Source organism: Schistocerca cancellata, chromosome 2, assembly GCF_023864275.1.
Source record: "Schistocerca cancellata isolate TAMUIC-IGC-003103 chromosome 2, iqSchCanc2.1, whole genome shotgun sequence".
Lineage (NCBI taxonomy): Eukaryota > Metazoa > Arthropoda > Insecta > Orthoptera > Acrididae > Schistocerca > Schistocerca cancellata.
In genome coordinates, this window is record NC_064627.1 from 506,184,324 (window position 1) to 506,201,013 (window position 16,690).

The 16,690-nt window shown below is 36.3% G+C and overlaps 1 protein-coding gene across 1 annotated transcript in view; it reads left to right on the top strand.

Annotated features, from left to right (window-relative positions):
- The first annotated feature begins 573 nt into the window (after window positions 1-573).
- Window positions 574-16,690, top strand: part of LOC126162047 (UPF0047 protein YjbQ) — a 70,612-nt gene continuing 54,495 nt past the window's right edge. Inside the window, exons 1-2 of the mRNA XM_049918286.1 lie at window positions 574-1,137; window positions 4,167-4,221. Of these exons, the coding sequence (XP_049774243.1) occupies window positions 972-1,137; window positions 4,167-4,221 (221 nt within the window). The 5' untranslated portion in view covers window positions 574-971. The remainder of the gene's footprint in view (window positions 1,138-4,166; window positions 4,222-16,690) is intronic.

The following is a 16,690-nucleotide window of genomic DNA, read 5'->3' on the forward strand; positions in this document are numbered from 1 at the left end:
CTAATTCCTTTCCGGCTGACAATATCGCCTTTGAGAGCTTGAATTTAAGTACCGCTTCGGAATATCCTTACTAGCAATTACAGTCAAGCAATGAACAATGGTGCACTATTATCTCATTATGAAAGCTCCGTAGCGCCCTAAACCACTCTCAGTTGAAAGTCTTTCTTCCGACGAGATGTAGAGCAGTTAATATTCCAAGTATTTTCTCATTGACAGAGTTAAAAATAAAATGAATTTAGCTCAGGACCAGTGTACTTGGCAAACGTGGGTGACATGTGTGGGTTCTACATTGAGCATTTCATGAACAATACTTGGAAGGTAATGCAGTCCTGGTCTGCATATCGGTTATAGAAATGAAGAAAAGTTGTCTACATTTGCCTTTTCTCCTCCTCCAACAAGGCTGCATGTAAACTTTCTCGGGGGATTTGACAGCTATTCTTGGAGAAATACCTCGCGGTAAACGTAGATTCTTTTTTATTCTAGCGGAGATAAAATTCACTGTCCGGCCACATAAATATATAATAAACCAATATCTTTTGAGGAGACTCGCAGCACCAGAAGCTATTCTTTCTCGTACTTCAGCGATGAAATGGTTAGGGGATCGAATCAAAACAGATGGCAGCTCTAGTGCAAGTATGTGGGAGGTTTACTGACAAGCAAGGTTTCGATACCTATTTTAATGAAACGTAAACGATAAAAATGTGTTCTTGAGTGAAATGAGCTGATTGCCCACTGATGGAATAGTTATGAATCTAATACCTTGCAACGCGTGCTGCTTGGACTTTGATCTGCAATAGTAGTGGGAGTTGGTGGGTTGCTGCGTCAGTGTAATGGTTAGAGCATGCAAGAAGTCGGTGGAAGTATGATGAAGAATCTGAAATGAATCTAAAAGAGAGCTGGAACATGCTGTCGACTTCATAGTATTCGTGATTGAAGTTACAGCGGCAAGTGTATGTAGTAGTGTGCTCAACATGGCTTCATCGAACAGAGGAATAGGATTGCAGATAGGTTCGGCTTGGTTTCAGAGAAAAATTAATCTCAGGCCACAACATAGAGGTGTACATCTAGTGACGGAAGAAATTTTAAGGCAAATGCCAGAAATATGTCAATTCTCAGTTGGACTGTTTCATGTACAGAGTAAGTGTAAAGCAAATTTCCAAACCTATTTACGTAATGTATGCTATTTCATTGTTACGGACTTGCGTAAATATTAGTGAAGCTGTAGCAAAGAAGTATTGTAACTGTGCGAGTGAACAAGAGCTGTGTTACAGAGTGTAGTTACTGTTCGCGTTGGTCAGATAACCTCTGTAGTTGTGAAGGGCGCGGGAGTTGGTTGGCATGATTCACTGCTAGCCTGTATTTCTGTTTTACTGCTGGAGGCAATCGCCTGTAGCAGAATTAGAACGTCCTAATGTGATTGTTAGGTGTTACTTACAGTAGACCTCGTCGGTGAATGGAAAATGTGTAGTGTAACATAGTCTTATATGATTGGGAACGTAATGTAAACATAACAGGTTTTGTTTTTACCTCAGTTTCCTGAGTTCTGTTGTACTGGCATGATTCTAATCATTGACTTGTTCATCCCAGATCAGTAGACTTTTGCAGTTGTGTAGGACAATGTGACATAAATTGAAAGTACGATAAACGTGACACGTTTTTCTTATGTTCCCAAGACTTCAATAAATTATTTGAAAAGCGTTTAGTGTTAGTGTCCTCCATTTAAGCTTGTTAAAACGTGGGCATAATTTTGCCGAATAACCAGTTTTGTGCACTGATGTTTGTTAATTTGCTAATTAATAATTTTCCTCTGTTGAGTTGATGACCCCTCCTTTTAAAGTTTCTTAGTAAGTCAGTAATGAGTTGTAAGCCATCAGGCAATATATTATGTTGTCAGTAACACAACTCCATACCAAAATAACATTTTTGTTGCTGTAACAAATTTACACATGGAAAGTTGTTTGTCTTATAACTTTTGATACTGTATTTACTTTAGTCATATTATTTCTTACCTACTTGTGAATTGCTGTCTAATAACAGAACTGCAAATCAGTTTACCTTTATAATTTCAATCTATAATTATGTAAAGGAAAATATTTATCCTGTCATTATTGACAGATTGACTGTCTAAAGATTTATTGGGAAAAAAACCTAGCAATTGGGCAACTGCAGCACACAGGGCCTGTCATAATATTGCACAAATTCATATTGGTTCAGAGTCATGTCTTCATTTTCTGGTTCATAATGGGTCAAAGATAGGCAAGTGACTGTTTAATTACTTCTTCTGTTATTGCTGATAATTCATCAAAATTTTCATTTTCCTGTTATGTGTATGGCTCAGTCACATTACTTAGTTTGATGTAAATATTGGGAAATCAGCATTTCATGTAAATAAATGCTATTGGTTACTTTGGAGAAATTTTCTGTTTTTGTTATGAAGTCAACATTAAGATCTTTCTCGGGCTCAATTGGATATTTACTTGTGATTTTTCTTTTTTTTTTCCTTTTTTTTTTTTTGTTCAGGGAACATCAATAAGAATAATATTTCATGTCCTGTATTTTCTAACGGGATTTTCCTTCTTTGGTCCAATCGCATAAGAATCAATAAACTTTAGTGTAATAAATGACAGTTGCCATTATTTAAGTTAGACTTAAATATGACAGTTGATATTTAAAACAGTTTAAACATTTGCTTTATCTATATTTGATGCCGAATGTTGAATTTTTCCCATAGAATGTGTTATAAAAAGTTGAGAGGAAGTTGTCATTGTGTGTTGGAGCACAGTGTCAAATCTGACTTGTGTTGATAATCTTGAACAGTTACCACTCTTACTGAACATCATTTGTCTTTAAAATTCTTCACCACAGAATGACTGTCATTTAGAGTTGTTGTATTTAAAATTACAATGAAAACTGTGATAACTTCCCCTTTCTATGCCTTTAAACTATGTTGACACTTGGTATAGTGCTTGGTGGAAGTGACTGTAAAGGCATTCCCCATTTGCAGTCACTCCCATAAGCCACCACCCGAATGTGAACATAGTTTGTGTATATAATGTATTCTTTTAGCTTGTCACATGATACGTCAGAGTTGTTCTGCCAAATATAAATTCTAATTAAAGCCACAAAGTTCATTTTGAGTTAGGAGATAAATTTCCGAAGAACTACTTGTATGAAAATAATTCATTACTAAGATATTGTTACTGCTTCTGTATGAAGTAGTTGACTTATGCATTATTTCTACTGTCAAAACATTTTGAAAGTTGTTTTTTTATCATGGGTTTAGATGAATTTAATTATTGATGAAGGATAATCTGACTATGCTACTATGTTTCAAATATGTTTGTGTAATATCAGTAAAATAGAAAAATTGGTCTTAGTATGTTGTTATACTTGAACTATAAAGTTAGTGCTTTCGTATTAGTAAGAAGTACAAAATGTCAGCATAGTATTATCTACCTTTCTTTCTGAAACACTGAAATTTTTTAGCAAAGACAGTTACGTAATGCACTTCAGCTGGGACATTATCTCTTTTAATGTGTGTCCGTTTCCATTACACTTCAGAACTCATGTCTGGTAGGTGGTTTAACTGTACTAATGATATTACCTGAAAAAATACACAGAAATACATAAGAAAGAAAAACGTTGTATGCTTCTTTCTGCTCATAGCGCAGCTGGGTGCTACAGATCCTCCAGCTTCAATCTCATCATTATAATAGAGCAGTTCAAAACACACACACACACACACACACACACACACACCACACACACACACACACACACACACACACACACACACAGTCAAAACTTTCATACACTTGATACTTTGTGATTGAGAGAAACATCTATCCCTGTTTTACTTTATTGTAAAAATAAGATCTAACTTATAAATTACCGTAAGGATTCTGATGGCAGCTCACAAACAATTAAAAACTCAATTCCCAAAATGTAAACGGTGCAGGAAAGCAAGCACTAAATTTAAGTTTTAAGTTTTTTTTAAGGTCACTTTGGAGTACTCTGATCTTGCAATTAATTTCATTTGAGGAGAATATTGTTACCAGGAGTTACGGGATGAAGTGCATTGCTACTTATGAAATGTTTTTCTTAGTTTTAATATGTAATTTTTTAGAATATTTCCTTGTTATGACTTTAATTTTAATTTGTTGCAGTTCTTCATACATCAGCTAGCTTAGCTCTTAATGAAAGTTGGGACCCTGATGTAAGGTAAGTATATATAATAGCTGTAGTATATGGTATGAGAATGCTTATGTTTAGATCATTAAGTAGGAATGCTATGATATGGGTAATATTTTTTTGTAAAATCCAGGTCTCAAAACTCCAAATAAGAGACTAGAGTTAAAGTTTATTAATGTTTCAATAAGATACTTTTGTGTATATCTATCATAAGTCTGAATTTAGAGCAGCTGCGTTTCCATGCCAGTCCCAGAATTAGTACTTGTCACAAATATTGATTAAATGATTACCTAAAAGCATTTAATATTCAGGAACTGTGGGTTTTTTACACAAGTGATTCACTTGAGGGTTGTACCATTTTTTCCAAATTGTTTTACCATTCTAATGTGTCAACTCTTCTGCTGCAGAAGACAGACAAACTGCTATCACCTTCTTCTAAAGGAATTGCGTGTACCTTGACTTATTTTAATGACATGTAACTTATGACATCTTAGACTGTAAGTAGTTGACAGTGGTTTGTGTAAATTATTATGGTATTGCTTTGGGATCTCAGCACTCTGTCTGTCTGTCTGTCTCTTCTGTACGATTAAGGACAATAGCAGTGCTTCATTGCTCATAATGGAAGGAACAAATATCTTTCTCAGCCATTTCATGATCATCACCTGTTACAGTGATTAATTCAATAAAAGTGCACTTACAGTGTTAGGGGCTCTTGCGTTGCATGGCAGTGTTGGTAACACTTCACGTGATGAACGAAGGGAACTGAATGATGATTCATGAGTTGGTTGTCAGTAACCACTCAGAATACTTGTTCCTAATTTCCTATAGTTCATAAATAAAGTTAGCTGGTATTTTAATAATGTAGCAAAAGATAGATTGCTACTTATCTTAAAGATGACAATGTTTCAGACAGAAACATTTAAAAGACACTTAGATAAGTTTTGGCCGCAGCCTTCATCAGAAAAAGAAACACACACACACACACACACACACACACACACACACACACACACACACACACACATGTGACCGCCAACTCGGGCAGCTCAGATCAGCTGTGGCCGAATGCTTGTGCGTACGTGTCTTGTAATCGTGCTTGTCTGCAACTTAATATGTCATCTTTATGGTAAGCAATATCTTTTCCTACATTGTTGATATTCCAGCCTGGAGTTCCCATTGTTTGATTTAGCTGGTATTTCGTTGTATTAGATTAGAATTTGACCACATCATCAGAATGTTCGGCAAAATAGGAAACAAGACACATAAATTGATCTTGCAATGACATACATGTATCTTGGGCAATGCTGCACATCTGTTTGTTGCGGCAGTCATGTTATTGTTTTGAGATTTGGGCATTAGCTTCACCAACTCTCAAGCAGATTGTCACATTCCAACCTACAGGTCAGTTAAGCACATCTGTTTTTATTTTCATTAATGTCAAAAACAAATGCAGTCAAGAAACATTAGATTCAGAAATCATTAGATGCAGCAATTCTTATTGACTACTGCTTGCTATCGCCAGATTGGCTCTCATCGTCAACGAATTGCAAATACCAGTATGTAACACAAGAACTTGGACACTGTAAGATCACTTTAGCAATTAATTGTTCAGGTACATTTATTGTTTTTTTAAAAAATTAAGTAATGGAAATAAAATAATTCTGCCAGTTAGGAGACATAGAGTATATTTTAAATGTGGCATTGTAAATAAGAAATGAATTTAGGTCCTGTCCTCTGACAAAATCAGATTCTTTTCACAATCTGCAGTCACTGACCTCATTCCACACCAAGTTTTTGCAGTTTTATATAAGTGGTTTAGTGTTGTGATAGTCAGTAATGAATTTGGCGATGTAGTGTTTCATATGTGATGCTCTGCTCAACTTGCAAAAAATAGTTTATTTATAGAAGTAAGAATGCAAGTTGGTTGAAATGTGAAGTGAGGAACTTAGATTAATCAGAATATTATCGCAATAAAACTGAAGAATTGCAACAAAATTTCATGAAGGCAGTGTTTCTACACTTGCAGGAAGTCTAGGCTTTATTTGTGCTTACCATAAGAAGGATAAGTTTAAATTTTGTGAAATGTCGACGTAAATAGCACAGTGAAGCAGTGTTTCAGCCATCAGCATTTGAGGCTTTTGGCACATTACACATTATGACATAACCACAAGAAAAAAGCTTTGGAATATTCTTTAGTTTATACACTTAGGAGTAGAAAAAAAATTGCTTTTTATTGAGAGAACATTAAGGGTAGTATTTTGCATTAGAAAGGTAAAATGGTTAAATGTACTTCTAATCAGATTCTTTAAAAGAACTAGTCATTAATAACAGTTGCTCATATAGTATATATACATATAAGCTAAAATTTAGTTTATGAAGTCTGTTTTATAAAAAAAGATGAATATTACTGCTTTTCAGCATCACCCTTATAGACCACTAAAAGATCCTACCTGGGAAAAGGAAAATTGCTGGTAATGTTCTTACCGTATTTAAGTGTTAACTTGTTTCCCAGGCATGGTCTTATTTATGTTCTTGTTGAAGATGTATTGAAAGTTAAAAGTAGGGATACTAATTTATTGTTGTTACATAGAGTGCAGTTGCAGACACAATTGAAAAAATGTGGTAGGCCATACTGATTTTTTTCATAGTGTTGGGAGTAGTTTTTTTTACTAAATGATTGTTCACAAAATTTAAAGTGAATGTTACTGTTTGCGACTGGACTTCTCAGTTAGAACTAGCTATATTTTTGTAGGTAGCTATTTAACCAGTGTGTTTTTAAACCTCACTAAACATGATAGTTATTCTTTAAAAATAAAGAAATTTTTATGTAGCATGTTGTGAAAAGCATAGGGTTCTCAAATATACATTCAGGAAACTGAGATGAACTTTCACTCATCTGGTACGATAATTTGTGACAGTTTGGTAAGTGCTCATTAAGAAACAGAAGACTTTACACCTCATCACAAATGTCAAGTGCTCTTAAAAAACTGAACGTATGTATGTTGTGGAAAAAAATTATCATAGATGTAGAGCCTTTAAATGTCAGATAATACAGTGATTTATCTTACAGAACCTGCTCTAAAATGCAAATTTCTTCCCAAATCAGCTCATGAAATTTCACTAGAAATTAAGATGATGCAAAACATGTTTGTATGAGGCATCGTTATGAGTGTGTGAAGTATCAGTTGAAATGCTCGGAGGTACTGAGTATTGGAAAAGTGAGTTTTGTTCTTAAAATCTTGTCCATTATTATGCTATCACACCAAACTATATCAGCATGGATAGAATGTAGACATATAGACATATCTTCCTTCTTGTTAAGAATTAGGTAACCAATCATAAAGGACAAAAAGTGGTTTTGTTGAGGTTAACATTCCACCATTGTGTCATCATTGATGACCTTAGGAAATTAGTTTCTCTTTTGTTAATGAATACTCCTGTTCTACTACAGCAAAGTGAGACATGTACTTCCATATCTACATGGCTACTCTGCAGATCACACGTCTCTGTTATTCCACTCTCAAACAGTATTTGGGTGAAACTGACACCTATATCTTCCCATGCAAGCTCTGATTTCTCGTATTTTATTATGGTGATCGTTTCTACCTATGTAGGTCAGTGGCAACAAAATATTTTCACATTCGGAGGAGAAAGTTATTGACTGAAATTTTATGAGAGGATCCCACTGTAACGAAAAACACATTTGTTTTAATGATTTCCACCCTGAATCCTGTATCATGTCCGTGACACTTTCTCCCCAATTTCTCAACAAAGCAAAATGTACTCCCCTTCTTTGAACCTTACAGTAGTGAATTAGTAAAACTTATTGTTTAGGATCTATTTATTTATTATTTATTTGTCCTGTGACCATTTGACACAGCAGTATAGAACATGTTGTATACATGGCAGAAATAAAATATGTACTGCATATATAAACATGAAGTAGGATAGAATTAGGTGAGGAAAGAACAGAAAGTAGGTCATTGCCTTATCAAGAAAACCCCCTAACATTCACCTTAGCAACTTCCAGATACCATGAAAAACTTGGGTCAGGATGGCCTGACAGGGTACAAACCCCACTCCATCCAAATGTGCATCCAGTGCAATAACCATGATATAGCTATCTTTATCAGGATGTGATTTGCAAAGAAAACCACATTTACCTAGTTTACAAGGAACTTAAATCATACAGAAGTTATAAAATCAGTAATGTAAGTAGAACGTGAAACTTGGTTACACGTTTCTGAAAAATGTAGACACATGAACACATGTTAATGTTGTATCCATCATAAATTTTCTTGTAACTGATTCCCTGCTCTGAGGAAATGTATTTTGCTGCATCTGAAACAGAAAACTGGAAACCAATGGCAGAAACATTCTTGTGCAAGGATGCACAGATCATAGGTGGTACACCCTATAACAGATGACAAAATACTCAGCAGGAAACGAATGCCTAGTATTTCTGCAAGACAATGTATTCACTTACACTGCAGATACATTTCTTAAAAAGAATTTTTTTTTAACTATGGCCTGAAAGCTGTTTCCTTCTTCAGCCTCGCCTTGTATGTTAGCAGTGCATTATAAATAAAGACACCAAGTAAGAGTTGTTTTTATTTGTTCTTCGTGGAAGGACCCACGTTTGCTGTTGGTTTACAGGTCATAAAGTTTAGCTTGTCATCGGCACACATTTATATACTCATAGGGAAGCTATAGTAAGAGCACACAACTTTTCAAATAGGGGCTTGCAGAACTATGTGACAAAATTTGAATTGCCATTTTCTGTAATATAAACATTTCATTTAACTAACTATTAGTTTTACCTCAAAAACACTAGTCTGTAAACTATAAGGGGCTGAAAGCAACCAAAGTAAGCCATTGTAGCACCTTGTGAGGGGCATACTTTTGAAGTGATTCTCAGAGCAAAACATGCTGAACTGAGTCTCTGGGAGAGTTCTGCTAAATGATCTCTCTAGTTTGTCTTGATTAACATACATTTTTTAAAGTTTTGTGCATCAAATTCTTTGTAACTCAGTTTTACAGAGTACCAGGTGGTTTTGATTCATTTTCCCAAGTTGAATGTAATGTTTCGTGCATATTAATGATTGGGGCATTGAAATATGAGTGTATGGCTTGAGAACTCGATCAGTTGTTGTAGGTGTTGACTTCTGAACATTGCTCATTATTTCAATAGTGTCACCTATAACCAACACGATTTTACTTGCAGTTTCCGAGGACTGAATATCATTTATATAAATAAGGAACAGAAGGCGGGCCTAACACACTGCCCTGAGGTACCCAGTATCTCCTTTCTTTGCGTTTGATACAAATCTGATTTTCTGATTGGACTGAACCAGTGTGAGTTCCGCAACCTATGATCTATTGTACAAATAAAACTGAAACCACTTGTTTCTTATCCCTTTGACCCCCATTGCTACCAGTTTTTCAGAAAGCATTTCGTGACTAACATAATGTAAAGCTTTCCCATGACATGGCCTGTCATCATTTAAATCTGCTAGTGTTCCTCTACATTACTCCCTGCAGATATCAGGCTTTCTATTTTTCTTCCAGTAAGGTCACATCTGATTTTCTGTCCGTGGCCTTGTCAAAACATACTCTCTAATTGATAAGCTGTTGATTATATATAAAAGTCTTTAGAAAATGTGACCACCTGTCAAAGGCCTGAATAACCCTTTTGCAGTGTGGACCACTTTGAGAATTACTGGAAGAGTATCTATGTGGTTGTGCAAGGTACCGACAACAATGTGGAGTCGTGCCAACTCCAGTGCTGTGGCCAGCTGCTCAAGGTTTCTCGGACAAGTTTCTACGGCATGAACAGTCCTATAGGGGTAGTCCCACAGATTCATGATTGGGTTTAAATCTGGGGAGTTTGGTAGCCAGAGGAGTATGGTAAATTCATTGTGGGCTCTTCAAATCACGGACATACGCTACAAGCTGAGAGACATGTTGCGTTGTCCTGCTGGTAGATGCCATCATGCTGAGGAAAAACACACTGTATGTAGGGGTGGACATGTTTCCCAAGAGAGATATATACTTGTGTTGATCCATTGTACATTCCAGAATATTGAGATCACCCAGGGAATGCCACGAAAACATTACCCAAACCATAATGCTCCCTCCTTCAGCCTGGATCCTTCGAACCATCCAGCGGCCATCTGTCTGTTCAGCAGACACTGTTGGCAGTCGCTTAGTTCATCTGGATGGTCAGTTTCTCAACAGTTACTCATCGATTTGCCTGTACATTTCTCTGCAGTCGTTGTGCACCCATCAACTGTTGCCCATGGTTCTTTCGGCACCAGTTTTGGATAGCACCACTTTGCCATGCAATCAGCATGCAGCCAGTTTACAAATTTTGCCATTTTGAAAATTCTTCCGTCTTTGACCCAAAAGCCTATTATTGTGCCCCTTTGGATGCCAGATAAATCACGACATTTCCAAATTACTGCACTATATTCAGCTTCTCCCCTGACAAACTTTATATACACTCCACTGCTAGTGCTGCCACCTGTGAGTGGTTATTGCATATTGATGTCAGAACATACATGGTGCTCACATTAAAGTGACTGGACAGTATAGCTTGCTTTTTTTATGTTTGAGGAACTTGAAGCATGGCTAGTGTGTATCAGTAAACTATGGAAGTTCAGTGCAGAATATTATATGCTGAATTTGTGCCAGCTTTTGACAGTTACGTCATTGTTGCCTTTGTTGTGGTCTTCAGTCCTAAGACTGGTTTGGTGCAGCTCTCCATGCTGCTCTATCTTATGTAAGCCTCTTCATCTCTGAATAAATACTACAATCTACATCCTCCTGAATTTGCTTACTGTAGTCATGTCTACCTCTACGATTTATACCCCCACACTTCGCTCCGTTACTAAATTGGTGATCCCTTGACGTCTCAAGATTGTGACCAATAAATCCATCCCTTCTCCTAGTCAGGTTGTGCCACAAATTTCTTTTCTCCCCAATTCTATTTGGTAATTCCTCATTGCTTTCATGATCTACCCATCTAATCTTCAGCATTCTTGTATAGCACCACATTTAGAAAGCTTCTATTCTCTTCTTGTCTAAACTGTTTATTGTCCATGTTTCACTTCCATTCATAGCTATACTCCATACAAATATTGTCAAAAACGACAGCCGAACATGTAAATCTGTATTTGATATCAACAAATCTCTCTTCCTCAGAAATGCTTTTCTTGCCCTTACCAGTCTCCTTTTTATGCCCTCTCTAATTTGACCATCATAGTGATTTTGCTGTCCAAACAGCAGAACTCGTCTACTACTTTACATGTCATTTCCTAATCTAATTCCTTCAACATCACCTTATTTAACTAGACTACATTCCATTATCCTCATTTTGCTTTTGTTGATGTTCATCTTATATCCTCCTTTCAAGACACTGTGCATTCCAGTCAACTGTTCTTCCAAGTCTTTTGCTGTCTCTGACAGAATTACAATATCACTGGCAAAGCTCAAAATTTTTATTTCTTCTTTCTGGACTTTAATTCCTACTCCAAATCTTTCTTTGGTTTCCTTTACTGCTTGCTCAATGTACAGATTGAATAGCATCGGGGATAGGGTACAATCCTGTCTCACTCCCTACTCAAACATCACTTCCCTTTTATGCCCCTCGACCCCTTACAACTGCCATCTGGTTCCTGTAGAAGCCGTAAATACTCCATGTATTTTACACCTTCTACCTTCAGAATTTGAGAGAGAGTATTCCAGTCAACTTTGTCAAAAGTTTTCTGTAAGCCTACAAATGCTATAAATGTAGGTTTGCCTTTCCTTAAACGATATCCTAAGAGAGGTTGTAGGGTCATTGTTGTCTTGTGTGTTCCTACATTTGTCCAGAATCCAAATTGATGTTCCCTGAGGTTGGCTCCTATCAGTTTTTCCATTCTTCTTTAAAGAATTTGAGTTAGTATTTTGCAACTAGGATTATTAAACTGAAGGTTCGGTAATATTCACACCTGCCAGAACCTGTTTATTTTTATTTATTTATTTATTTATTTATTTTTGTTTGATTGGAATTATTGTACTCTCCTTGATGTCTCAGGGTATTTTGCCTATTTCATACATATTGCGCATCAGATGGAAGATTTTGCCATGGTTGGCTCTCCCAAGGCTATCAGTAGTTCTGATGCAATGTCCTCTACTTTTGGGGCCTCGTTTCAACTTTGGTCTTTCAGTGCTTTGTCAGATTTGTCTCACAGTATCTTGTCTCCCATCTCATCTTGATCTGTGTCCTTTTCTGTTTATATAATATTGCCTAAAAGTTTATCTCCCTTCTATAGACCCTCTGTATACTCCTTCCACCTTCTCAGCTTTTCCTTCTTTGCTTCGGACTGGTTTTCCATCTGGGCTCTTAAAGTTCATACATCTGCTTCTCTACAAAGGCCTATTAGTGAAATATGCTTTTAAATCCTTACATTTGTCATCGAGCTATTCCTGCTTAGCCATTTTGCACTTCCTGTCAGTCAGATTTTTTAGACATTTGTATTCCGTTTCAACTTCTTTGTTTACTGCGTTTTTATATTTTCTCCTGTCATCAGTTAAATTCAGTATCTCCTGTGTTATACAAGGATTTCTGCTTGGCCTTGCCTTTTGACCTATTTGATCTTCTACTGCCTTCACTATTTCATCTGTCAGAGCTAACCATTCTTCTTCTACTGTATTCCTTTCCCCCTGTTCTTGTCAAATACTGCCTATTGCACCCTCTGAAATTCCCATAAACATCTGGTTCCTTCAACTTATCCAGGTGCCATCTCCTTAATTTCATACCTTTTTTTGCAATTTCTTCAGTTTTAATCTACAGTAAATAAATTTTGATAGGGGTCCACATCTGCCCCTGGAAACATCTTAAAATTTAAAATTTTACCATTACATAATCAATTTGAAACCTTCCAATGTCTACAGGCCTCTTCCATGTGTACAACCTTCTTTCATGATTCATAAGATAGGTGTTAGTGATAATTAACTGTTCTCTTTGCGAAGGTGATTTCCTTTTCATTCTTTTCACCCAGTCTATATTCACCAACTATTTTTTCCCTTCTCTTCCTTTTCCTACTGTTGAAATTTAGCCACCCATTACTATTACATTTTCATTTCCATTAAATAAATCTCTTCTTCATCAGTGGAGCTAGTTGGCATATAAACTTTACTACTGTGGTGGGTGTGGTCTTAGTGTCCATCCTAGCTACAATAAAGCATTCACTACACTATTCATAGCAGCTTACCCGAATTTGTATTTTCTCATTCATTATTAAACCTAGGCCTACTCCTGAATTTTCCCTATTTCACATTGTGTTTGTAACCCTGTATCCACCTGATGGGGAGTCCTGTTCCAGCTGCCACCGAGCTTCACTAATTCCCACAATATGTAACTGTAACCTATCCATTTCTTTCATTAAATTTTCTAACCAAGGAGCTTGATTAAGGGATCTGACATTCCACGATCTGTCGAACGCCAGTTTTGTATCTCCTAATGATGACATCCGCCTGAGTAGTCCCCACCCGGCGATCTGAATGGGGGACTATTTTACTTTCGGAATATTTTACCCAGTAGGATGCCTTCATCATATAACCATACAGTAGAGCTGCATGCCCTCGGGAAAAATTATGGCTGCAGTTTCCCCCTACTTTCAGCTGTTTGCAGTAGCAGTACAGCAGCACCATTTTGGTTAATGTTACGAGGCCAGATCAGTCAATCGTCCAGACAGTTGTCCCTGCAACTGCTGAAAAGGCTGCTGCCTCTCTACAGGAGCCATGTGTTTGTCTGGCCTCTGAGCAGATAGCCCGCCTTCGTGTTTGTACCTATGGTACGGCTATCTGTATTGCCGAGACACGCAAGCCTCCCCACCAATGACAAGGTCTGTGATACGTGGCGGTAGGACAGTTATGTTACACAAAATAAAATAAAAAGATTATATATGCATGTGAGGAAACTCTGAATAATGAATAAAATGAAAACAGACTTCACCTTCGTTGTGTCAGAAGTTTGTGAGAAACTTTTTTTATAAGTAAAGTGGTTCGTAGTAACTAAAAAAGGCTCACACCCAATTAGCTATGTGGCTCAAGTATATGAACTTACAACAGTGTGTATTATGGCACTTTGGCAACATGGTGCTTGTCCTTCTGCCACCACTCGGCACTTACAGACACTGACACCATTCATAACAACTTTGCAGCATGCTACAAGAAATCTTACATTGAATGTCAGAGGTTTCACATTTTTTGCATGCAAAAAGATAATCATGTCTCTAACTCTATAGTTGATGGAACTTGCAGGTACCATGTCTATTGGTTTGGTGTCTTGCATGTTGCATGAAACAGTTGACAATATGAACTCAGCTAGACTTGTTTTACACAACACTGAACACAGTGAACAAATTACCCTTCTGTTTTAAGCATTTGTACCTGTACACTGATGGCTTCATAGGGATAATATGGCCTGTTACAATGCTATTAAAGGGTTGTACAAAGTTTTACATGAACAGGTGTAGAGCTATTCAGATATTTTGTCTGACTTATATTTGTACTTTTTCAGAATAGACAATTGAGAAATGTTGTTATTGAAGGTTTTTGGCAGTGTTTGTTATACAACCAAGGCTTTTTCATTTGTTCAGTGTGTTTAATATATTAAAAAAGTCCTATAAAAATCTTTACCACAAATCTCCAGGCATAAGATCTTTGCAGAAAGTTTTCAGCAATTAGTAGGTTTTTATGGATTTGTGTTTCCTTATGATATTTCTTCTTTAGCATGTCACCACACTGCAGATTAAGAAGTTCAGATCGTATGGCATGGTCTGGTGGATTTTAAAATACTTAACTTACTTATACCCGGAAAATGCTGGCAGGAATATGTTTTGAAAACATGAGAAATATTCTCTATTGTCCTCAAACTTGTGGCTAGGCCTGTTCCACTTTGTTTTCTACAGAATTAAAAATCCTTGGTACAGTTTTACATGCTTTGTGACTTAAGTCACCAGTAGTAGTTGCCAAAATGACTTCACTGGTATATCAGTATCAATTTTATGTATAAACAGTGTTTGTGGACAGTTAGTCTTCCCACATAGATGGAATGAAGGGTAGGTAATAATGATACCCAAAGTACCATACACAGTAATATGGCTTGTGGGGTATAAGCATTACTTAAGTTAAATCCATTAAGAAATTCTCTGACATCTGCAGAAAGAGATAATATACAAAGCAATTAAGCAGGCGATAATAGTGTTTGCAGCTAGATTATTTCATTAAGAATAATTTCTATTTCTGCTCTAAGACAGTAAGAATAAATGTAACTATGAAACTTTACTACTGTTGGAATTTCACTTCAATACACAGAAAATACAAAATACACAGAAAAAGCCTTTTGAACTGTCAGGATTTCCATGTTCTGACAAAAAAGTGCTTTGCTGACAATGGTTTACTCCAACTAACAAAGTAAACAGAATTTTTAAGTGTGTGAAACTGACCCTTTCTCCATTTTACATGTACTTTTATCACTCACAGTTGTAAAATAGCAGATGATTTTGTTTTGATTGTTCTTTGTTAAAATTTCCTCTATTTACTTAAACAAAGAAATATTGGCAACGTCTTGGAACATCAGCAGTTTTTCTTCATATAAGAATAAGAAGTCACAGTGTAAGTCACAGTTCCTTATCTTTCTGTTTTTGGTGAGCAGCTTTGATTATCATAACCATTATCTGACAAAAATTAATTTGTCCAGATGACATAAGGAGATGATGTTTTGAGCCACTGTGTGCCACTGAAAGATAAGCTGTCACCAGCTGAGCAGTTGGTGATGGGTAAATTGTAATCTGCCACCTTCAACAAATGTTTTTAAAAATTTTAAAGGTGTAGGGTGTATAGAAGACAAGTATGTCCAGAGTATTAATAGAGTACCGTACTTGCTGGGAGCAAATTAAGTTAGTGTGATCGGAATTATGATTTTCTTGGGTGTTCTTTGGGTCTGTGTGATGTCTATTAATTAGTGACAGTGAGTGCTTATTTTTTTTGTTGGTTCCATATTAAACACAGTTACATTCTATAAGTCATTCTAGGGCATGGCAATACATTTTTCACACTTGATAGTGTTACCACTTCATCATATTTACAGTGCTGCTTCTGCTCTATATGACTTTTCTTTGGTTCCAAAAGTGAAGACTTAACTGCAAGAATATGCAAGTAATTTATAATTTTTAAACATTTTTTTAAGTTCATTCACATAACAATTCTTACACAGCAAATACTGTTACAAGCAGTTGAATAAGCGATTGCTGTTGTATTGAGAATTGTCCATTCCTGTTCCCATGGTGAATGAATTGTGTTGTGTGTCACATGAATGGAAACTATGTCTATTTGTGGTATATACTCCACAAGGTACTTTGCAGTTATGGCAGAGCATACTTCACGCCAGTATTAATGATTATCTATCCTAATACATTTGTATGGACATGAATGACAAAAATGACTCTCT